Source organism: Calonectris borealis, chromosome 7 (assembly GCF_964195595.1).
Source record: "Calonectris borealis chromosome 7, bCalBor7.hap1.2, whole genome shotgun sequence".
Classification (NCBI taxonomy): domain Eukaryota; kingdom Metazoa; phylum Chordata; class Aves; order Procellariiformes; family Procellariidae; genus Calonectris; species Calonectris borealis.
In genome coordinates, this window is record NC_134318.1 from 7,761,303 (window position 1) to 7,784,509 (window position 23,207).

The following is a 23,207-nucleotide window of genomic DNA, read 5'->3' on the forward strand; positions in this document are numbered from 1 at the left end:
AGAAAAATGAGTAATCCCCCTTTTTGAGATTCTACAAATTACAGCGGGAACTGAACATGCTCTTCTGTGCTTCCAGGTGAATTTCATTAAGATGCTGAACACTTAGGGATGACAAAGAGCTGTGATAGCAAATGTTGCCTCATCGCCATCAGTTGCCTAAGAATTGTTTTACACAGTATTTAAAGACGACATCTTCACTTCAGGGAAAGGGTAGTGTGTGAAATGGAGGAAAAGGCGACACATTGTAGTTTGGGGTTCCTCTTCTGTTCAGATAATGCTGGCAAAGACACAAGAAAGAACAAAAAGCAGAACTTCCTCATCTAGGTGTAGAAAAAGGTGCAGCTGTTTTATTCTAGAGGAAAAATGTTTTCAAGTCCTTTCAGAGTAATAAGCAATTGATAGGGAAACATTATCTGTGTAAAAAAATCTTAGTATTTTTAATACTTTATTTCATGTCTCAAGTGTGCGAGGTTTATAAACAATTTTTTTTGGCTAATACAGATATAATTTATATTTGAGGGATGGTGGTTCAGAAGTACAGCGGAATTATGAAAATAGTAAGGTGTTACATAATGGAAAACCATTTAAACTGGGCCCTGGCCCCTGAAGGCACACAGGAGCGGGTCTTTGCAGTATGTGGGGGGTCAGCGCAGCTGCAGCCCCCAGGAAGCCACGGGACAAACCAAAGACTGACCCACCCAGGGCTCTCTGCAGTTGGGCTTCATCTGCAGCTGTGCTGGGCAGCCGAGACCACCCCCAAAGGGAAACACAGGCTTTACCTGTCAGCATGAGCTGCGTGAAGACAAAACACAAGTGAAATATTTGCGTGTGTGATGCCAAGACGTGCCCCAAACTCCTGTGCAGTGCTGGTTCCTTACAGGAAGCTTCTCCTGGACGTGGCTGTTCAGGGTTGGGGTGGAAGCAGCAAGTGCCAAACGTCAAAGGAGCTTTGGGCTGGGTAGAGAAAGGGCGGCAGAGCTGCAAGGTGCTGGAATACCAGCAGAGATAAATACTCCGGTTCAGCAAATGCATCTAAAGTTAACGTAGGGTTTGGAGGGAGAAAAGTCGTTTTCTGAAGGACAACGTTGCGTTGTGGTTTAGGAGGTCATTTTACCAAAGACAGTGCAGGGTAGCTTCATTGAGGCTTTTTTTTTCCAAGGGGGCAGATGGAAAAAAGCAATTTACTATCTAATGCCTTACATTAGCTAGGGTATACCTTGACTTTATAGGGCATCTCTTGTTAAGTTTTTACGATCTAACTAGAAATCAACAGAAACCAGAAATCAAATGACAATTTTAATAGACTTTAGAACAGAGTGTACGAGTATAAAACACTGCTTTTGTATTTCAAAAGTTGCAGGAAGATAGCCAGTCATTTTAAACAGTCTTCTACAAAACATATGCCAGTAGATTACATAAAAGACACTATATACAATATAAAAGAGCAGAAAACAATCCTCACTGTAAAAATAATTTAAAACAAAGTATTTCAATTTAAAATATCTCCTATAGCACAAACTAATACATTGTGACATGCAAGTGAAAACTAAACATATTGCATTCTTTAGTGTAGCCAAATAAGACCTGTATTAAATTTGGACAATGAGACAACACGCCAACATTTTCTGATGAATACAGGAGGCTGTTCTTAAATATTTATTAACTGATGTATCTTATGTTCAAAGAACAGCTACTATACATCTTCCAAAATGTAATAAATATTAAAGCAAAGTATATGAATAATCTACATCGTAGAGTTCATTTGGGCCAATGTTGAAAAAGTGGTTTATAGAAAAATGCTGTTTCACTCACTACTGCACTGTGCAATTTTACAAAATAGTTCTAAAGGCTTGGAAACAATCCGCACTTGAACATTTGCAACATCCAGTTTTAAGGCAGCCTAGCACTTGAATATGCAATGTAATAATTTGAGTAGCTGCTTTTCTTTTAATATGCAAGGTGGAGCTAGCAGGTGGAAAATTATTTTCCCAACCCGAGACACGACCTCAAAACAGCATGCTTCCAGGGTAGGCTATTACTTTGTGTCTTATCCACTCAGCAGCGTAAGCAGAGGCTCTCGGTATTTGAGTTAGTTCCTCCTGGTTTGGTTGCATCAGTAAGTATAACGGAAGGGCTTATTTTTTTGCGCCTTCTCACATGCTGGTAGAAACACTGTTCTGAACTCAGCCTAGCTTCCACATTAGAGCCTTGGCAATTTATCAAATGCTGTTTTTAATGCAAGCTGCGCTATATTTGACTTTTGCATACAACGTGAAAAACTTCTACTGTGGGGATCCATTTTGTTTAAAATGCCAGTATTACAATTGCTAAGGAGCCAATGTCAACATTGCTTCATGTCCACAGGAAGTATTAAACTCAGTAACCTAAGCATTTTCACAGCACTTCTTGATCAGTCTAAAAAACATAGGATTTCTCAAGTGCTCGCTGTCTTGTTTCCATTTAACTATCTACTCACATTTAAGTATGTCTCAAACATACAAAGTAACTGTCAAAGCAAAAAATTAGCTGCCACAGTAGGTCTTGGAAAATGCCAGTGTTTAATGACAGACTAGGCGAGAATGAAAGGTTTAGCAGAAGCGTAAGAAGGCTTTAAATAAACCAAACTGTTACAAAGCAAGAGGTGTGAAAATACCATTCTTTGGTCTAAATTAGCTGTTCCCTTTATATTAGTTTAACATTCCAATGGCTTTTTCAAAACTGTTTAAAAATAATATAAGCTGAAATTCATTAAGCAAAAATATGTATTATATACATGGATGCCTGATCAGACAGATGAACTTAAAAGTGAACATAGTGACAATTGTTTAGATATTCCTAGTACCTTAAAAAAAAAAGATGAGTTAGTGTTGAGTGCGCAGTAATAGAATTTTATTGAAAAAGGTAAAAAACTAAGCATGAAAATCTGTTTTAGTTGTTTATAAACACTACATCCTTATGGTTTTGTTGCTCTAAATTCAGACGTAAACATTCATTCTGACATGCCAAAGCTCCTAATGCTGGTGGAAAGTTCCTGTAACCAGTCAGTGATCGCTTTACAACTTGTTGCTTGGATGATCAGTCCCTGCAGCTTCATTTGTATACGCTGATTCATCAGCTGCCGATTCCTCTTGTTCAACTCCATCGTCCCCAAATCCAAGTTCCTCTTCCCTTTCAGGAGCGTCCTCATCCTCTATGCCATTGTAAAACTCTTCGATCTCACTCTCATCCTCCACATCTATGCTCTGACTACGACATGAACCACTTTCGCTACTACTCCCACAAGAGCTAGAAGATACGATATCGTCTTCGGAATCTGAGTACACCTCAGCACCGTGGAAAATATAGCGATTTGGTGGTAAAAATAGATACTGAGTACCTGAAACAGAATTTTAAAAGTCAAGAAAAGACTAAAATAAATTATTCATACAAGGTCTTACAGACTTCTGATTAGAAGGTACCTACCTGCACATAGGTATTTTCAACTGTAAAACTTAACTGACAAATCAGATTACATTAGAAACACATTTATTTCAATGTATGTGCATTTATATGAAGCACATAACAAATGCTTCACGGGGAAGCTCAGCATTCCTTCTTCCCCCTCCCATTGAGGCAAAAGAGCGTTTAAGCTTTAAGGTTTAGCAGCTTTTTTTCATTGGTACACGTATTCGCAGCTAGGTTCCGTTATTTGTAACAGAACTGGAACCCACTGCACAGAGCATTTGACAAAGTCTAAAAACAGCCTTTACTGTGGAAAGTTGCAATTCAGTACCTGGTTCTTCATCCACACTGACTTTCTAGTGTGAGAACTCCTTATGTCAGTTAAGCGACTGCACACTGGAAGGCTTCCTTGGAAATTCTAAAGTTGCCTTCAAAATGTGCCTGGCTCCAGTTGTGAGATTTGCTTTTCAACTCCTGTCATGACTTCATCTTTCAGTTCTACTGCCATACCAAATTATGACCTAGTGTGACCAGCTTCTCAACACCTGAGGATCAAACTAGTTCTGAAAATGCATTTCAGAATGCTAGAATCTGATTTATTTTTTGATACTTGCCTTCAGACTCCTGAACTTTGATCTTTTTAGGGAGTATGTAATCGCTGATTATAAAACCTATTATGAACTAGAAAAAAATTTCCCATCGGCTTCTCCAAAAGAAATAAAGGATACAATGATGAGTTACGTAGACACGTGTCTGAACAAAAATAACCACCAAAACCCACTGATTCCCTCAAGGGTAACTTAGTTATTGCTTTAAAGTAAGTCTAGAATAAACATCTCAGCCAAAAAAATACAAAATACTGAAATGAGTTAACACTCACCATCCAACCTTTTGCTAATCTGTTCTTTTGCAGATCTGTTTACCCAGCACTTCTTCAATATTTCATTTTTTTCTTTATTTTCTCCGTTGTTAGATCCATTTTCCTTCATTGTTTCAGAGTTCATTAATTCACTAGCGGGATTTTCAGGGTTTTCTGACGATGTCTGTATGTCCTGAAGCTTTTCCTCTGTGCAGGTCCCTTTAGTTTCTGAGGCAGGATCACAGTTTTCTACCTTACATTCAGCTGGGTGTTCTGAAGACACCACCGAAGCATTTGGTGGAGTCATCCTTTCTGGTGAACTAGAGCCTTCTGAAATGTTTAAAGGGGTCGGCGGTAGCTCGGCTGAGTGTATTTCAAGCTCCTTGTGCGTTCGTGGAGGCTTTTCTGTTATTTCTGAAAGTTTTACTGAGTTGTAGCAAAGTTTTGTATATTCGCTACCTAGCCTTTGACATAATTCATTAATAATAACATCACAGTCTCCAAGAAGCTCCACATCAAAGTGTAGATGAGGCAAAGGTTCCCTATTAATCAAGATCTGAGGCACTTCATGGGGGATGGAACCTATATATAGAGAAGAGAATTTAAAGGTAGTCACCTCAGTTTCACTTTCTGCAGAGATCTACTTAGAAAGTTGATTCCTCAGACTTCTCTTTATACATTCACTTGCAACAAGACCAAAACAGACAGATCAGGAAGAAGACAAGCAAATCACAAATTTAACAATAGCAATTTGAGGTGCTATGCCTACTGTAGCCTATCTAGGTTTTTCTTCCCCATTTTTTCCAGTAATACGTGTTCCTCTACTCCATCACTGAGAAACACATGCACAGAAATACTGACGACAGCAATGTTTGGTCAAGTATTAAAAAGATTATTAAAATTAGTACTATAATCTCTTAGAAGAACTGTGTTGATTTTGGGCTTTCATTTAACGTCCTTAAGTGCACATGGAATGTACTGTTGGTAAATGACATTCTATTAATTAGGTCCAAATATTTCCAGGTACAATCTACACTGTACAGGCTTGCTCAACCCATTTCTGACATTTAGGCTTCCAAAACCCACCAGTTTGGCAACCTAGCATAATCAACTCATGAAATCCAGTTCTAGGACACAAAAAGAGCAATGGTTTGTGTAGTGGATCCTAACTTTCCAGTCCTTATGCATTTCCCATCGGCCTAAACACTAGGCTCTGCCTCTTGTACAGCGAAGAGGATGTTATTACAAAGGCCGTGGGTGCGGTACTGCTCCCAGTTAATAGCAGATGCTAAGCCCATGTCCTCCTCAGGCTTACATGTGAAGCACCAGTAAGTCTTGCACTCAGTAGGCAAATAAATCACCTGTCATGGCATTTTCTTAGCCTTCCTGAAGGGCATTTTCCCATAACGTCTATTAGCAGAGATGTTTTTCCATATCACTTTTAAAAGCTAAGGATCCAATGGTGACACACTACATAATGCCCGCTGTGTATCATTTAGTATTAAGTACTGACTTTAAAATAAGCTACAACTCAGACACCTGATGTACTTGATCTGTTTTTTTGATACTACATTTATCTTTTTAAAGATGATTCCTTTCTAAATCTTTCAAGTAATTCTGAAAGCATATTGCAAGCAGGGAGAGAAATTAATTGAATCTCAGAACAAAGTCAAGTTTTAGGAGAGTGGTTTTGCAGATTATCATTTCACTACCTTGAGATCTGCCTGGAGTGTAGAAAAAGCACTTGGAATTTGTTACTTTCTCTATTTTGCATTTCAGCTTTACATAGGCAATCAGTTTTCATCTTAGAAAACTAGATGCTTAATCTAGTTTCTTCACTGAATCAAGCCAAAAGCATTTCTTAGAGCTCTTAACTGTGAATTTCACTTTTGATCCAAATTTTTGGCAGAAAATATTACCAGAGATAGTCACTTACTTGGAATCAATGCGACTGGTCTTACTTTCAGTGAAGACCCAATGACAATAAGGAGATCAACTTCATTTTTGTCATACTTCATGGCGCGATGGAACTGCTCGGGTAAGTTCTCTCCAAAGAACACTATGTCTGGCTTCATGATAGCGAGCGGCTCATCAGGTGGACATCTGGGACATCTAGGTACAACCTGCATTAGAACAGCTTCTATTACTACAGTTCAAGTGCCCTTGAAAACCTCAGATTTTAGCAATTCACAGTGACTTATTTTGGCAAAAGACAAGGAAGTTTCAGTGATACTTCCTCATTTCATTTTTCTGTGGATGTACAGACAAGTACATTTCTTACTCTAGCCTGCAGCAATTGCACACAGAAATAAAACTGCAGCAGGAATAAAGAGGGAGTCCTCTTAAGGCAAAAGGGAGAACATCACAGTTCTTAGCTGACAACTAAGCCAAAGTCCAGAAGTCATGCTCAGCCCCAATAAGTAATTACCTCCTATTTGACAGGAATATATTTTTCTTGGTTTAATCAGAGCAAAAACTTAAGATTTCACTGTCTGTTTCCATTATAGGATCTGATATAACCCCTTCCTAATCAAAAAGTATATTGTAGAGCTTTATTTCTCTACTTTCTCCTCTCCTCCAAAGGGGTATGTGTGTTATACACGTAAAGCAACATGGCACTGTAGCAGGTGGCTAGCAAAAAGCATACAGGACAAGAACACACGGAAGAACTTTTGTTTGGTCTCCGTTTTAAATTTTTCCAATTCCTCCAAAAACAGAGCAGAATCCTTGTTCACTAAAAAAAGTGGACAAGAGTTACGTTTGTGGAGAAGCAGGTTCCCTCTCCTCCTGAAACCAGAGGATTTTCTGATCTTTCAACTCTTTCCTGTCTTAAGACTTCCTCAGAGAGAAGAAAAACAAGAAGATAAGCAATGGAGTATGTACAGACAATACTTCAATTACTACTGAGCAATGTTTCTTTCAAATAGTTCAAGTCTTCTCAGCTGTAGTATTAAAATACGATACCCCAGAATAAATCTAAGGAGCTAAATGTAGCTGCAATCCTGTAGCAGTCATCACAAGCAAATTAGTGCTACATAAAGGTGTAAAGAGATGTATGTTGCCTATTGTAATAGGAAAATATATGAAAACTGACATTTAAATGCATAACAACTCCCTCTTGTACACAGAATATATGCAGAAAAAATAATACAGAACTTAGAAAGTTTAAATCAAAGAACTAGTTTATGGATGTCTGCAGTAGGACAAAAGACAATGCTTTCCATATGAGAAAACATCACAAGTAAAAGGCCTTCCTCTAGTGTCAAAGGACCTTTCCCAAAAATGTAAGTCTTCGAACAAAGAATCCAATCCTTCTTTAAAGAAAACCTTGTAGGAGGGATGCGTAAGAAGTAATATGGCACAAGAACTAGGAATTGGTACGGAGGAAACCTTCACCACATACCCAAGCTGAAGTGTCTAGTAACCCCATGCTAAAGGGAGACCAACTAAAGAATTCCCCAAAAAGGAGCAGATGGGTAGAGTGGATCTTGAACTTTTTCCTCAGATCTCTACATATTAGAAAGAGAGCTCATAACACACAAACAGCTTAAACTTTTCTGAAGCTTTTTACCCTGCTGTCTCTGCTGTTGATGTTAGTGATGCCTTTGCACTTTCAGTTGGAAGCTTAAGGAGGGAAAATAATTTGCTCTGTATTAGGAGGAGGATGAAATGAAGACCTCTAACTTTTGGTTTAAAGAGACCAAGTAATATTAACTCTGTTTCCATCATTTCTCACAGAAGTCCAATGACTTGTGACTTAATGGATCTCTGTAGGGCAACTGATGTCCCTATCCAAAATCTGAGTCACTGTAATGGGCCCATAAATGCGTTTCAACACTACACTACTCACCAGCTTCTCTGCTAATCCTCAGAAAGGTCGTCAGTAAGGGGGAAGATCTATTCCAAGAGCTGAAATTAATACCAAGAAGTTAAAGCTAGATAATTGGCCACTCAGTTGCCTAGGGTCCTCTTTCCCTCCAGAAGTAGCACTCCCGCAAAACCCCACCACCTCTGCTGATGTATTTCTCTAATGAAAGAGAAATGGAATTTCTCATTGACTAGTGATGTTATCCATATATCAAAAACAAGATTAGTAACCATTATGTTGGTTTAAGAATATCCAAGAACTGGTGCGTGTTTTCCATTTCTTGGGCCTTTTCTTCCTAAATCTGAGACTCTTTCACTATTTGTTGAAGCTGCCTAAATAGTCAAAAGCAACGTAAAAGTGATATTTTTGGAAGTGACTGAAAATTGTTTTACTCAAAATTTCTACCTGTGTGATTTATAACTGCTGCTGCTTCTCATCCAGAAGGATGGTTGTGTGCAGCAACCTAGAGAAAGAATCATGCAACAGGGAACTAGCACTTTGTCTTGGAAGTGGCAAAAGAATGAAGAGCAGCAACAAGAAACTGGTAGTTTTCTGAACAGATGATCTCAAACAATTCTCAGTCTAGAATATGTTGAAAGGAAATCCTGGCAGAAAGATGCTGAAGCACTTACAACCATCAGAGGATGGACCAGAGCAAAGGAAAGGTATTTTTAGGGAAAACTAAGGACCTGGGGCCATGTATAACTGAACTTTCAAGTAGTGGAGGACAGCAGAGTCTAGAAACTGGACTATCTATTGGGACCCAGGTGCCAAAACCATTTTTGTGAAGGGGGACTTGTTAGAGAACAAAGCTCTTGAAATGGACAGTGTTTCGTGTTGTAAGTACAGAAAACGTTTCTTTTCATATCTAAGGAACCAAATTCTATATTCTAGAGAGGCAACAGAAAAAGAAACTGCATAGCACTGGTTTGGGAAATGCAGGCTATGGAATAAAGATAATGATGGCAAATAGAACAATTTTTTTTTTCAGGCATAAAGGAGGAAGGGTATGTTTTCTTTCAGTAGCGCTATTTCTTGTTTGAAATTGTATTTGGCAGTAACCATATTTATTTTGCATTATGAAAATAATTCAGTATTACAGCTAGGGCCTGCCCTGGAAAGATATACCTGGCAACAGTACTATAAGATTAGGGCTGAAATATTGAGTGTAAAAAGCTCCTTCAGTCTCATCTCAGGAGTAAGACCCCTCTTTGTTCTCATTATGCAGAAGTATTGCTACAGACTTCTTTCTCCCCACTTCCCCACCCTTCCATTACTGACCACCAGCAGGGATGGGCCATCAGGGCAGAAGTTCGGTTCAGCATATAAACGTACAATGATTAAAGTGTTGTTAGGAAAAGGAGTCCTGACCACTAACAATCAAACCAGAAAATTACAGAATGCTTAGGAATGATTGTTTAGAAGGAAAAAAACCTAAACTCTAACCAGCTGGCTTTGAAGGTAAAGGGGCAGCAAACATCTGTAAGATAAAAAGTTCTCAAAAATAATATTCTTAATAGCAAAGTAAACCAGATTTCACATTCAATATTTCAGTGTTATAAAGCTTCAGGCTTATGAAGTTCACACTGCTTAAAGCTTTAACTCAAACATCTCTTCTGAAGGGCTTTCATCGAGTTTCATTTCAAATGTAATACTTGAAAGATTAACATCCCTTCCATGTTTCTCATCTAAAGTTGCAACTGTGGACTCTAAGCATCTATCAAAAACACATGACCCTGCAGAAAAAGAGTCCCCTTCCATTTGTATAAACAAGATCTTTTTGATCAGAGAATCATCATCTCTGTCCCTTCAAAAGCAGGGGAAGAAGAGCAAAGAGGGTCTCGCCAAGTCAAAGGTTCATCTGCTCTGACAGAGCAGAACTAACTCCTGCCTTGGCCTGGGGCACTTCACACCCAGGTGTGGGGAGTTTGGAATATGGAATAGTTCAGAAGTGCTAGAAAGCACGTCAGACATCTCATTCGATCCTCTTCCTTGCTCAGAGGCTGCTCTGTAGTTAGCAATTTCTCCGCATCATCTACTGTTTAAACATGTTTTTAACGTAGGAAAATGCTCAGAGAGCAACCGATGTTATAAATAGCTAAGAATACTTTCTCAGTGTGACTGTGAGTTCAGATTAACTTAACACAGGTATAAATCCAACTTTCTACTTACCATTTTAACCTCGACTTTTCTTGGAGGTGCCGTTAAAAATGGACTCATGGTTTTGTTCTGCTTTTTCCCATTACCTGATTTTTGCAGTATAGTATTTGAGTATACTTTTTAAATACTAGAGGAAATGCTAAAATACAGATAGGCACTTTTATGAAATAGATGCAAAGATATGTAGCCTTTTAAAAGCAGATCTTTTAAGCAATTCAAGGGTGGTGGTTTGGGGTTTTTTTGAGAGTTATTTATTAGAAAGCTGCAGTTGAAGTAAATTTTTACCTGATTGAAAATATCTCCTCGAACAACTTCACAATCAACTTTGTATTTACAGATCAGGCAGGAAGCTGTTGCAAAGGAACCTGAGGGGAAAAACCCATATGGTAGAAATAAGGATTTTCAGTCATTCAGATTTGGTCTTTTTGCCCAAGCTGTTTTGACCCAAAGGCTGTTATGTTGCAGTGCTATAAAAATCAGTCATTAAAAAGTAATTTAAAATTACGATAAGATACTTATAGTACTAAAAGCAGTTCTTCTAGATGTTATTCAGCAGAAGTCTTGTTTTAGGAGTAGGATATACCACATGCATGTCAACGAAAATTATATTTTGTTCTCTCATTCCCCCAACCTGTGCAAGCATATACAAGGCGGGGAGAACAGAACCTTCCCTTTTCCTCTTTACACAATTAACAGTAGTGCTGACAGCTCTGCAAACAGCAGCGGCAGGACATGAACCCACATGAACTCAAGAAACTGTAGCTATCAAAGGGCAAAATAACTAAGAGAATGCATTAGTAAAGACTTCACTACAGGCAACTAAATAGCAGTACTGTTCCCTTCAGCAGAAGTGAGAAGTTACAGCTATACTATTCCAATTGAAATACTGCTCTGAGCTTGGTATCCAGCTTAGCTACCATGTTTATTATTTGGCAAGAGCATGTTAAGTTGGTTGCTCCATCCAGGCACTTGGCCTGTTTCTGAAGCAGCTGAAGGTGATGCCTGAGCATCTGGTAGAGCATTCGTGTCTCTCTCTGTCTAAAGAGAAAGCTTATCAGGTCCCTAAGACACACATGAAAATACACAGTGTGAAGTCATTGCGGCAAACTAGAGTAGCCTTTTGGTGTGCACATGTCCCGGAGAATTAGGCCTACAAGGCCTTTTATCTGCGGAAGGAATAATGCTGGAAGTTGACAGAATGCTGAAGAGTGAAGTGAAAAATTGACAGATTTTCTCCTAACCATGAAACAAGGTTTAAAAAAAAAAAAAAAAATTTGGAGATCTTTTTGACCCTGCACTGGAATGTGGCAGTCGTACAGTAAAAGTCTGGAGCGCTCTAATCTCTGACGGTGATACAAGGGCAGTAAGAAAGCCCTGTGACTGAGTAATGTACCGGGGGTACAAAAGTCTCTCTACAAAAGGAAACTTTTAGAAAGGCAACCATTACGATATTGAAAGTTTTGCAGAAGCTAGGAACAGCTAAAAACCTCTGGTACCAAAACTTTATCTGGAGTATTATTTTAAGCCACTCAAACCGAAGATATTTTCTGCTCATAACCTACGCACAGCAGCCAACCAACACGCTGCTAAATGAAGGGATTCTGGGACTAAGTACAATATCAAAATATGCTTTGGGGATATTGTATCTGGGTAAAACAGAGTGAAAGCACAGAAAAACTTGGACCAGATCATTTATGAACAACTGGCGGTTCAGGTCTGCTAATCACTGCTGGCGTGGAAAGTGCACAGCTTCCGAAAGGCTTGCTCAGCGTTGCAACTCCCAGAATTTGGGGGATTCCAAAGACTACAGGAAGTACGACAGTTATATATTGCTCATTATAATTTGTTTATAGTAATAATTTAATCCTTTAGACAGTGCGTTAGGAACATGTCTGTCAGGCTAGCAGACCTAACCCTGTCTGAGGCACCTGTTGCTATCTACTTGCAACTCTATTATGTGAGCTATTTTTCACCGTCAAAAGGACTTGATCAAGAAGTTATGCTGCCCCATACATGAGTCGTGCAGCCCGCAGGCCACTGCCTCTGATCTCTCAGCTACAGCAATGGCAAGGAATATGATCTAATTCCAGACATGTTGGTTGAATGCAAAAGCCATTTTAAATTCAGAAAATGCATCCAAGATACAGTAGTTTTCATAGTAGCAACTTTACTGTAGCTCTGCAGTGTGAAATGGTTTCAGAGGTTCATATATGAACTCCCCAAATCATTACAAGGTTCCTTGTCATTTGGCACACTCATGATTAACTTGCCATTGCACAGCTAGACAAAAAAGAGAGAATAAATATAGCAGTATGAATCTTTACGTAACAGTGTCAGTTTCTCTTTTGCCACTACCAGTGTCAACTAGCATTTGTTACAGAGCAGCATAACTGTATGTCAGATAAAGCTTGATATGCTCAAAACAACCTTTGCTAATTTCCAAAGGCCTCAAAATCTCAAAGTCCATAGCATGTTTTTAAAGAATCTTTCTAATTTAAAATCAACTTATACAGAACATACACAAAAGATGGTCTGAAATCTAATTACTGTAGTGAGCAGCTGAAGAAATGGGAAGCTTGAGTGTGGCAGTGATGTGCAAAAACACAACCATGTAAGAAGTTCATGATAAATACATCCTTCGGAATGACAACCAAAAGAAAAAGCATGACACACTAAGCGCAGATGGAAACTAGCACTAGATTTGGGTTATTTGACAGATAGGATTCTCCTGTGTGCTGTTTGGTCGCCACAACAGAGCACCATGTTGGCTCTGTCTGAAAAAAGAAAATTGACGAATCTGGCACTGAGCTAAGTTTTGTAGATAAGGAAACCAAGTGAGTTTGGTCCCTGGAAAAGGTGGAATTAGACAGACGGGTCTTACAAACATGCCAACACTGCTTTCAAACCATTTATTTGCCAGAAGTCTACTAGATGATCCAAATGTGCACTTTAAGAATTAATTTTCTGCATCCTTTCCTTAAAAACGAATCCTTGGACTTTTAGCTTGACATTTGCAAGCCCTTGGAAATGGAAAGCATGTCAAGCAACTAATTAAGAAATTCCACTTAATTTGGTATTGCTGTTACAGAATGTGTAGGACACTGAAGGTGTAACAAAATGATCTTCAGTTCAACTGAACTGAACTCATGATTAATCCACAATATTTTATACATGAGGTAAAGTCACTGAAGCATCAGGATATTTTAAGATTTCAATGGAATATAACCTAAATAAAGAATCAGGTAACAGCCACACTCCATTCCATTGATAGACAGTGAGAGGGACCTACGAAAAGACTGATTTCCACACTATGTTCTCACGCTTAAATATAAAGAAGCACCAAATAAATTTTAAAAGTTAAGATCTAAGCTTGTGCGAACAGGGTGTGGATCTTTGCTGATAGACAAAGACCATCATTTATCAAGCATAGTTACTGAAAGAAGTATTGCTGCTTGAAACATTTCTGATTTAAATACTTAAACTACCTAAAAAAACCCCAACATTTTAAAAGCAGAATATTTGTTGCCAAGAGATACCAATTCAAGGAAAAAAAAAAAGTAATTCCAATAGCGATTACCTTGTCACATGCACTAGTAAAAATCGTTCTTACACATAAAATAAGAAAAGTGAAACTAAAACCACTAACCATGACACTGTATTATCCTCTGGATTCCTGCAACCTGTTCCAATGTGTCTATGTTCTGAGTATAGTTGCGAAGTAGTTTTCCTTCTTTATCCATCAAAGCTATGAACTTGTGACAGAGAGATGGCTGGAATTGTCCTGGATAGATTTCCTAGGGAATTCAGAAGTACATTAGAAAGTGTAAATGGATACACAATGTCTTTATTCCAACTGCAGGAATTCACACAGAGCTAAATATTATCAATAACGGTTATGACAGCAGTTAGTGTTGTCACTCCCTTTGAATTTTGCCATTTCTCTCAGATCCAACTCTTCTTTCAACAGCGAGCTTCTGATCACGTCAGGATCCATGCAAGTTGGTATTTTGTTCTTCACACAGCATAAAAGCAAGGTTTAGATCTTTTTTGGTTTTGAGAAGTATGAAATAGAAAAGCTTTTTTCCCTTTGTGTCAAGTAACCTCAATATTTGTTATTGGAAACATATATGGTTTAACTGCAGTCCAATGAAAATTTCATGAGGAATTTGGATTCTGGTCTTTTGGTTTGGGATAAGCAGTTTTTATTCCTCAGCATTATCAGCAGCCATTCCTAGAAGATGGAAGCCCAGAAAGCAGAATGGCATTGGATATAAAGGGGGAGACAGGTGATACTCAGACCAGCTTTGCCAATTTGGCCAGTTAAGTAGTCATCAAGTTAAAACCATATGGCTTAGCAGAGCAATTCCACTGTGCCTGATAGATGCTTAGCCCTTCCATTAGATCAAGGTAGAGGAGGCAGGTATATCTAAAGAGCATATGGAAAAAAATGCAGGCACTTTTGTAGAATGATTTGATGTTTGCTCACAGTGAACAAGGAGCCTGCCAAAAGGAAAAATTAAATGTGGGCACCCAGCTGAAAGCTTCACACTAGGAACCTCTGTCTAGAGTTGACCACCCCAGGTGGTACCTCTGGTTGCTGTGCGACGAGGACATCAGCACCACCACCACTCTGTTGCTCAGGAGCACTTATTTAGGGGAGGAACTTGAATTCCAGACTCTGCTCTCCAGCAACTCTCTCACCACTGAACAGCAACTGGGCTGGAGTCTCACCTGGGAAAGTGAGGCTTTTTTACACAAAAAGCACAAGAGTCACTGCCAAAAGAAAGTTAGCAAGAAGGAGGCTGCTGCCTATCTTTACCAGTAGATACTTAATGCTGAACCAAAAGTTCTAGCACAAGTGAGCTGTTAAATTAATCTTTGTGATAGCTCTGCCTTCAGCTACCATACAGCCTAACTATTAACAAACAAAAAAGACTTCTGAAAGCATTTGTTTTTCCCAAAAATATTTCAAGTTACTCATAATTCTGAAGCTACATGGGTCTTTGGAGTTAAACTGCAGCAATGATCAATGACTGCTCATAGTGCTATTACCTAGATTATGACTAGGCTATTACACCATTATATTCAGATATTCATGTGGTCCTAACAGCTTTTCTATCTTATTCTGAAGAAGCAAGACATGTTCTGCCACTGAGCTCTGCAAATTTATTTGGCCGTTCTTTGCCCCTAGAATTAAAGGAACTGAAGATTTCATGGAATAAGAAATCAATAGTCTAACAGAACTGATGGAGAGAAAAGGAGGAGGAGGATAAATTATTTTAGTAAAAAAGTATCAGCCAAACTGGATTTGGACTATTCTGGTAAAACCTGTGTATAGACAGGCTTCAAGTAAGTTGGGGTTTTTTTTAGTTGTTTGGGTTGTTTTGTTTTTTTTTTAATATTAAAAAACCAAGGAACTGAGTATACTAATGAGCATCAAAATATGTGAGAATTTGGATAGGAGACTTTCAGAGAAAGCGAAGCAGCTGAAGAATGCACTGATTTTTCTTTTCCAATCTTTATAACATAATAGAGCAGTAGTATAAATCGTGAGCGAAGGGAAGAAAGAGTGAGCACAATTACTAGTGATTGATTTCCACAAGTCCTTACTGGTCCTGTAGTATTTCTTATAATATTTTCGTTTTGATTTTCTTTGTCCCAAGGAAATTCCAGACTAAATGCAATTATTTTTTTGTTTCTACATATGTCTACAGCTTCTACAATTCCTTCTTGTCTCGGAGATGTACTCCCTGCTTTTTAATCTGTTTAATATCACTAGCATCTTTCCAAAACCTGCTGTGTTCTCCCTTTTAAGCGAACACAGTCCCTGCAAAAAGGCTTTAATTCTCTAAGATGTACAGATCCTTATGACAGCTATATCAAAACCTGAAACAAGAACAAACTTATTAGTGCATGAAACTGCTTTAGTCCTCTTTACTGTAAATACAGTGATAAAATTTGAATGTATTGTATGACATTAAACAGCATGCCACAGCATATCAAATTCAAATGTAGCTTTCCACATCACTCATGTGCTGGCCAAAAGTTTCTCATATTCTTTCATTTTTCAGAGCAAGTAACAGCAGCTAAGATTATTGAGGTCTGATCAAATAACTACAAGTTTAATTTATCCTCCCTGAAATTAGAGACACCGTCTAGAATGGCTGTATATATAATGAACTTATAACAGGGACAGTAAAAATAAGCTTAAAAAAAAAAGAGAATGTTGCTAAATATTTCTAATAAGGCTAATATGTGGTTGCATACAATGACTGAAGTAACACTGAGGATATAAAATTGATACATTGCAAAGGCCTGCCCACGGAGAGAGTTGTTAATGCCACTGAATGAGGTCTCTCATTAAAGTAAATTCAATATATTAACATATTTTTCTATCTTGTTTATAAAAAAAGACAAAGATACCATTTTGTTAACAGAATAGTTTTATATCTGATTTATGCATTTTAATATTGTTATCTGTCTTTACTGACCAAGATAAGAACTGTTGGAAAACCATACCTTTGCAAACTTAAAAAATGGCCTGGGATCCTTTCTGAAGTATTCTATATCAAACATTGCTTGAGGATCTGGAAGGTCTGGGAAGTCTACAGCAAGGCGTGCATAGATGCCATCTCTTGATCTAAAGTCAGGTATTCCACAAGACACAGACACCTGAAATATATTTTTGCAATCTGAAATAAGTGAAACTACATATTCGCTATAAAGAGTTGCTATGATACAAACTATTTGGGAAACCACATTTCTGTATGCTCACAGTGCTCAGAGACATTAAGAACAAAACAAGGCTGGGTTCTCTGTATTTATTTTTCTTTTTTTTTTCTTTTTTTGGACCAATATAACAATTCCCAAATCACAAGCACGAGAAACAGCATAGAAACAAAGTTTGACAAAAAACCCTTTAGTACAATCTGTACAGGCAGTAATAAGACACCAGAACTTACTTTTACTACTGGTACTTTTGTAAGAAGTGAACAAAAATTCAAAATACTGTTGCATTAAATTTGATTAGTAAGTGTTCATTTTTTTGCATGTTAACAGAGTAACAGAATAGATTCTTACTTTTGATGAATAAACCCCTTTTGATAAACTAACACTGTTTATCAAAGCATTGCAGTAGTCAATACAGACTAAACTTTATTGTCTCAGACTACCCCAAAATACTATGGGAAGAGGAGGAGAAACAGGTGTATGATAGCAACTATAGAAAGAGCAAGATTGGATAACAGAAGTAGCAGTGCTTTTCTAACAAGCTGATGTGAATTACTCATCTTCTCTGAATGCTGTCACACTCTCTGTGTATGAACAACAGAAGCAAAAAATGATCAACTTTTGTATTACGATCTGGTACATCGGTATAAAGCTGCAAATGTACAACAGTTTAACAATGTTCTTCAGTAAAACAGTGAGTATTACCATCACAGAGCAGCACATGTTAAAAGTAAAATTCAGTCTACTGAAATGTAATCAAACTCTCCTTATAATCCTCGCCCCCCCAACTCTTTTCTTTTTTTTTCTTTTCGAGCCCTATTCTTCTAGTCCCTCTAGCTCCATCAGGTATTTTAAGAGATACACTGACATTTTGTTTAAAAAAATCATTACCTTTGTTTCAAATGAAAAAATGACTAGGATAGAAAATGTTCTGGAACAGGTAGATGTGATATTATTCCATAACTATTTTGCGTGGAAGCAACTGTTTAAGAGTTTAAATGTTTAAGAATATTTTCTTTTAAGAAGAGAGATCTTGTAATTTCCAACTTAAGCTCCAGTCTTGCAGTGTGCATCCTTCTAGTGGACAGTTGTGCCTCCTCTTCCCATCTAGCACAATTATTTGATTATGAACGTTGCGAGGGTCACATCACCTGCATGCTGTAAAGCACTGGATAAGTATTTAACCAACTGTCTATATATTCTTTCACTGTCATTGCAGCAATACGTACCCCAGCTCCAGTCAAGACCATTATTTTCTTGCATTCTTGTAAAAGTTTCACAGCATCATCAATAGTATTAATATCTTTTCGTTTTTTTCTTTTTGGTGGTTCTGAAAGAATGTTTATAACAATTTGCCACAGTGTCATATCATCCAGTTCAGGTGGAGGGATTGTTTCTGGTAGCAGGTCTTTCAGAATTGTCCGTGGGTCTGTACCTAACATGAGATGCTGCTGAACGAAAGTGTAGGGACCTAAGAAAATTAAAAAAATATAAATACTTAAAATTGAGTCAAGTATTTCAGATGATTATGATCATCGTCCCATTTAGTAATGCCTGCTACTACAATTTTATTAATCCAATTTAGTGCTTTGTTCATCAAAAACCCTGTATGTTTGGGTCTAAATTCTGAAGTGATAGGGTTTTTACTTATTTATGATTATTTTATGTTAACCCATGAAGGATTTCATAGAAAATGAGTCAAGGTAGAAATCCCAGTTCATAGCAAACTTGATGGCTCTTAGAGGTGCACTTACTTAGCAACAAGATTTTCACAATGTATCTCCATTTTATGGCTTCATTTGTATATTTCCAACATTTTGTAAGGCATTTACAGTAATAGGTTGAAAAGACAACAAACATACATATACTTTCTAGTCATATTATAAAACATCACTCTGAAGAGACAAATAGGGCCCACCAATCCATGGATTTTTGTTCTTTTAGTCATCTAACATTAATGATTTCAGACAAGACCTCCTAAAGCCATCAAATCAATCTTTCCAGCAACACTTGAGATTAGAGCGGTAGAAGAAAAATAAGTAAATCTTAAGCAGCTAAACTAAGAGGACCCAAATAGCTTGCCTTTGTGCAAGGCAAGATCTTTCTACTGAGTTCCTCACTGCCACGCTTAACTGTTGCTAATATGCAATATATATGCAGACTAGTAACTCCCAAACTGATGTAACACTTAGGACAGTGAGCCCTACAGATTGGCTGAAATCATACAAGAAGCATCATCTTGTTCCTTAAAGAATTAATACTAAGTAAATAGGCTAGAAATATGCCATAAATCTGTTCAATTTAGTCAGTCTGTGTGTATGCTTTTAATGTGGACCATGGCAGGATTTCTTAAACAAAAAAGACATTGACAATTTTAATCAAAATACAGCAAGTTTAAAGAGGTTCATTTCTGAACTCCTTAAATAACATACAGAATACAGTCAACAATTCCAAGCTGCTCAAAAGCAGAAATTGCCAATTTTTTTTGCGACAGAAGAAATCATTTGAAGAATTAAGTAACTGTTCAAAGGCAAACAGCATCTCAGAACATTATATAGGCTTCTACCTATACGTGGTCTTGGGGTCCAATCACTAGAACTTGCATGTGAGGCTCTGTCATCTTCATCACTATCACAGGAGTGAAAACCATTGGCTATGATTTCATCACTAAAAAGGAAGTTATCTGCAAGACAGCACAACAATGACGGGTTACGCTTGAGCCAAATGGCACAGATATATATTTAAATATATCACAAAATCTAAAACTGTATGCTTTTAAATTTGATTGCAATGAACTACAAATAGGCAGTTTCATCACTTAGATACAGACAAATTCTACTTTTTTTGAGTTCACAGATATGCTTTCAAGCCTTCAGTAGATTTACTGCAGGATTTGCTATCTTAATACTGGGCTTCAGTGGGCTGGATGTTGATCTTGGGGAAATTTTCATTCAATAAAGTGTTGGGCATTAAGGATTTTGCATCTTAAAAAAAATCCAAATGTTTTAAAAGTACAATTAAAAATTCCTTTTTCTTACAATTCTTGCTTCATTCAGCTCACTGAAAAATTGGATAAAATGAAAATATGTCACCATTTATAGACCAATCTTTGACTAGGTTTTAAGAGCACAGTGTTTTAAAAGAAACCCACAAATACACATTTGGATGCAACTAAGTTACAGAATTTTGTCGGGGGTTATCTTGCAGCTGAGCTGCAATAGTGACCACAAAAACACTTCTATGGTATTTCAGTTATGACAGAAAATGTGCTACCTTGAACAACCTTCACTAAGTTTATCTCATCCATTTTAGCCTGCGGCTGGGTTTGGCTTAGAGTACCACATAGTTACTTCAGCTCAGCTCGTGGCCTTAAGCCAGAGTAACTCAATCTAACTTCATCGTGTATCTAGATGAAGGAGGCCAAAGAAGAACGAAGTACTTGCCTTACAGCGTGCACGACTAACTTAACGTTTAAGGGGAAATCTAAATTTTAACCTGAGCAGCTTATTAGAATTTAGACTACTAAACTTTTTTTATTGGCTTTATTAGAAATAGCCACAGCAACTGTAGCTTAATTTGTTGAAAATCTAAGACTATGAGCAAAGAAGAACAAGTTTCAGTCATGCTCTCTAAAGCAGAGATCACTCTAATAGTTTTCAATCTCTATTTGAATAACCCCTACAGTATTTTAGCTAGGTTACTTTACTTTCCTCTTAAATAAGGAACACCACAAAACACCATCATTTTTTATTCAGAGATCGTGTTGTCCTGTTCTTTCCCTTGTTGGCATAAATACTTTATTCCGATTAGAATGGCAAGAGGTAGAGGACAGAAATTTGCTTTTTTTGTACTTGCTGTCTTGTTCTTCTGAGACCACAGGTGCTCATTGACATTACTATTTCTTATTATTAATCTACGTATTTACAGCATTTCACTTCCATCTCATTATGCAAAAAGCATTATGAAGAAGAAAAAAGTTGATTAGTACACATGAGTAAGCGTGAAATATAAGTTTTACTAAAATGACCTTTATGTCTACTGTATAAAGAATCAAAGCTTAGGTTGTTAAAGACTCATCATATACAGGTCACATTGTCTTGTATTTAAGAAACACTGTGACAGATACAAGCAGGCTAAAGTAACACTTTAAATTGTAACATTCCCTGTGTATTCATTTGATTCCTCAAAGGACTAAAGGGACTGCTTGCCAGAACTAAGCAATCCACATCAAAACATGCCTGAGGATCTGAGTAACTTGAGCAAAAAGGCTTCTTATAAGGCACTAATAAGAGATCATTAGCTTTACTCCTGTGCTGTTCCAATGAAGTTTTTAACCAAGTTTTAAACCAAGGCTGTTTCAAGCTTATCATACAGCTCTGTTCCCTTTTGGATTGCTTTTGCACAGGCAAAAAGTAGAGTTTTACTCTACTCTGTAGAGTTTTACTATAGACTTAAAGCTAAAGTACCTTTTAACTGCATTCCAGGATAAAATGTAAAGACTTTACTGGCAGAATGCAGTATCTTACACCTTTTAAGAAGTGCTTCCAAAGCACCACCTTAAAAAACAAAATGAACAAAAAAACCCCACTCAAAACCTATCTGTTTCAATAATGCAATGCAAGGTACTTTCATACGGATACTGTCAAACTGTATGCTTCAAAGAAACTTTCTAGAAGATTATGGTTTAGTTTTGTGCTGCAGTCACTGAAATCTTAACCAAGGCTGTAACTTGGAATTGTTCAAGACTGCTGCTCCTGTGCTTTCTGTGCAAGTTTCCAAGAAACAGAAATAAAATAATTATCACGGCAGAAGTTGTGAAAAGGAAACAGGGCTTATGATTTTGCATTTTAATAACTTGATGCCAGCAACACAGCAAAATAAGTGTTTTCAGAAGTGAGAGCCGAGTCCATCTCCTTCTACGAAGCCCAGCACAAGAAATAACAGGCTTTGACAAGGACTGATTAGAATTAGAATTGATTAGGTTTAGAAAAATGGACGCAGCAGCTCGCTGGAGTTTGGTTAAGGAGATGGAGGGCGCACAGCCTGTGTCGGGTGATCACCCCGCACGGAGCACCCGCTAGCCCCGGCGCTCTCCCTCCCCAGCACCGGCAAGACCAGCACTGGCCCCGGGCTGCGGCAGGTGAACACCGAGCCTCCCCGTGCGCGACACGGCCCACGGGGCTATCGCCGGGCGGGAGAGCCCGGCCGGCTGCCGCGGCGAGGCGCCCGCGGGGACAGCCGGCGCGGGGCCGCCCCCAGCGCCCTCGCAGGGCGGAGGGGGGCCCGCCGCGGCCGCCGCCGCTCCCGAGGCGGGCTGCGCGGCCGGGCCGCCCCCTCCCGGCTGCGCGGGCGCGGCCCGCGGCCTGCCCCGCCGGGCCGGGCGGAGGAGGGGAGGGATGGGGTCCTCACCGGGGTGCAGGGCCGGCGCCTCGGCCGCCCCGTTTGAACACTGCGCCCGCCTGCAGCCAATGGCCGCCTCCGCCGCGTCTTCGCCGGGCGCCGCCTCCGCCCCCTCCCCCCGGCCCCGCTGCCGCGGCTGCGGAGGCGGCTCCGCCCGGGGCAGGCCCCGCAGCCCGGCCCTATTGTCCGCGCCGCTCCAGACCGCCGCCGCCGCCTCTTCGTCCTCCTCCTCCTCCGCCCGGCCGCCGCCATCGGCCGTCACGGCCGCCGCCTCGCCCGGCGGCTCCGCCGCCACGGCAGCGGCGGCGGGCGGCGGCCCGGCGCCCCGGTCCGGGCGCTGGGCGGGCGCCGCGCCCCGCCCGCAGCCGCCGTCTTCCGAGTCCAGGCGCTGGCGCTTCGGAGCGGGCTCGGCGCTCTCGGCCGCGCCGCCGGGGCCGCCGTCGCGCGGACGGAGGAGCGGAGTCTCCTCGTCCGCCATCTTGGAGTAGCAACCGCCGCCCCCCTCCCGCCCGGCGCAGCGCGCAGCAGCGCCTCCGCCACAGCCCCCTCCCCCACCCCCAGGGAGCGATTTAAACGCGGCACGTGACCGCGCCGCCGCCCACGCGGGCACCCGCCCCGCGGAGGCCGCAACAACAACAAACCGGGTCACGTGAGGGGGCGGGGGCGCTGCCGCCGTCACGTGACGCTGGTGCCGGCTCAACCCTCGCGCGGCAGGGCGCTTTTCTCCTCTCCTCCTCCCCCTCCTCCCCT

General features: G+C 39.7%; 2 protein-coding genes across 3 annotated transcripts in view; one reads left to right on the forward strand and one right to left on the reverse strand.

Moving 5' to 3' along the window:
* The window catches only part of DNAJC12 (DnaJ heat shock protein family (Hsp40) member C12), a 44,133-nt gene that overhangs the window by 5,802 nt on the left and 15,124 nt on the right, over positions 1-23,207 (forward strand). The window lies entirely within an intron of this gene.
* SIRT1 (sirtuin 1) lies at positions 1,284-22,964 on the reverse strand. The gene is made up of 9 exons (XM_075154241.1): positions 22,467-22,964; positions 19,624-19,740; positions 18,287-18,528; positions 16,848-17,000; positions 13,975-14,122; positions 10,614-10,693; positions 6,237-6,423; positions 4,322-4,882; positions 1,284-3,376 (listed from the first exon to the last, which is right to left on the reverse strand). Exons 1-9 carry the CDS (start codon positions 22,933-22,935, stop codon positions 3,054-3,056), a joined length of 2,280 nt encoding a protein of 759 aa, XP_075010342.1. The 5' UTR covers positions 22,936-22,964; the 3' UTR covers positions 1,284-3,053.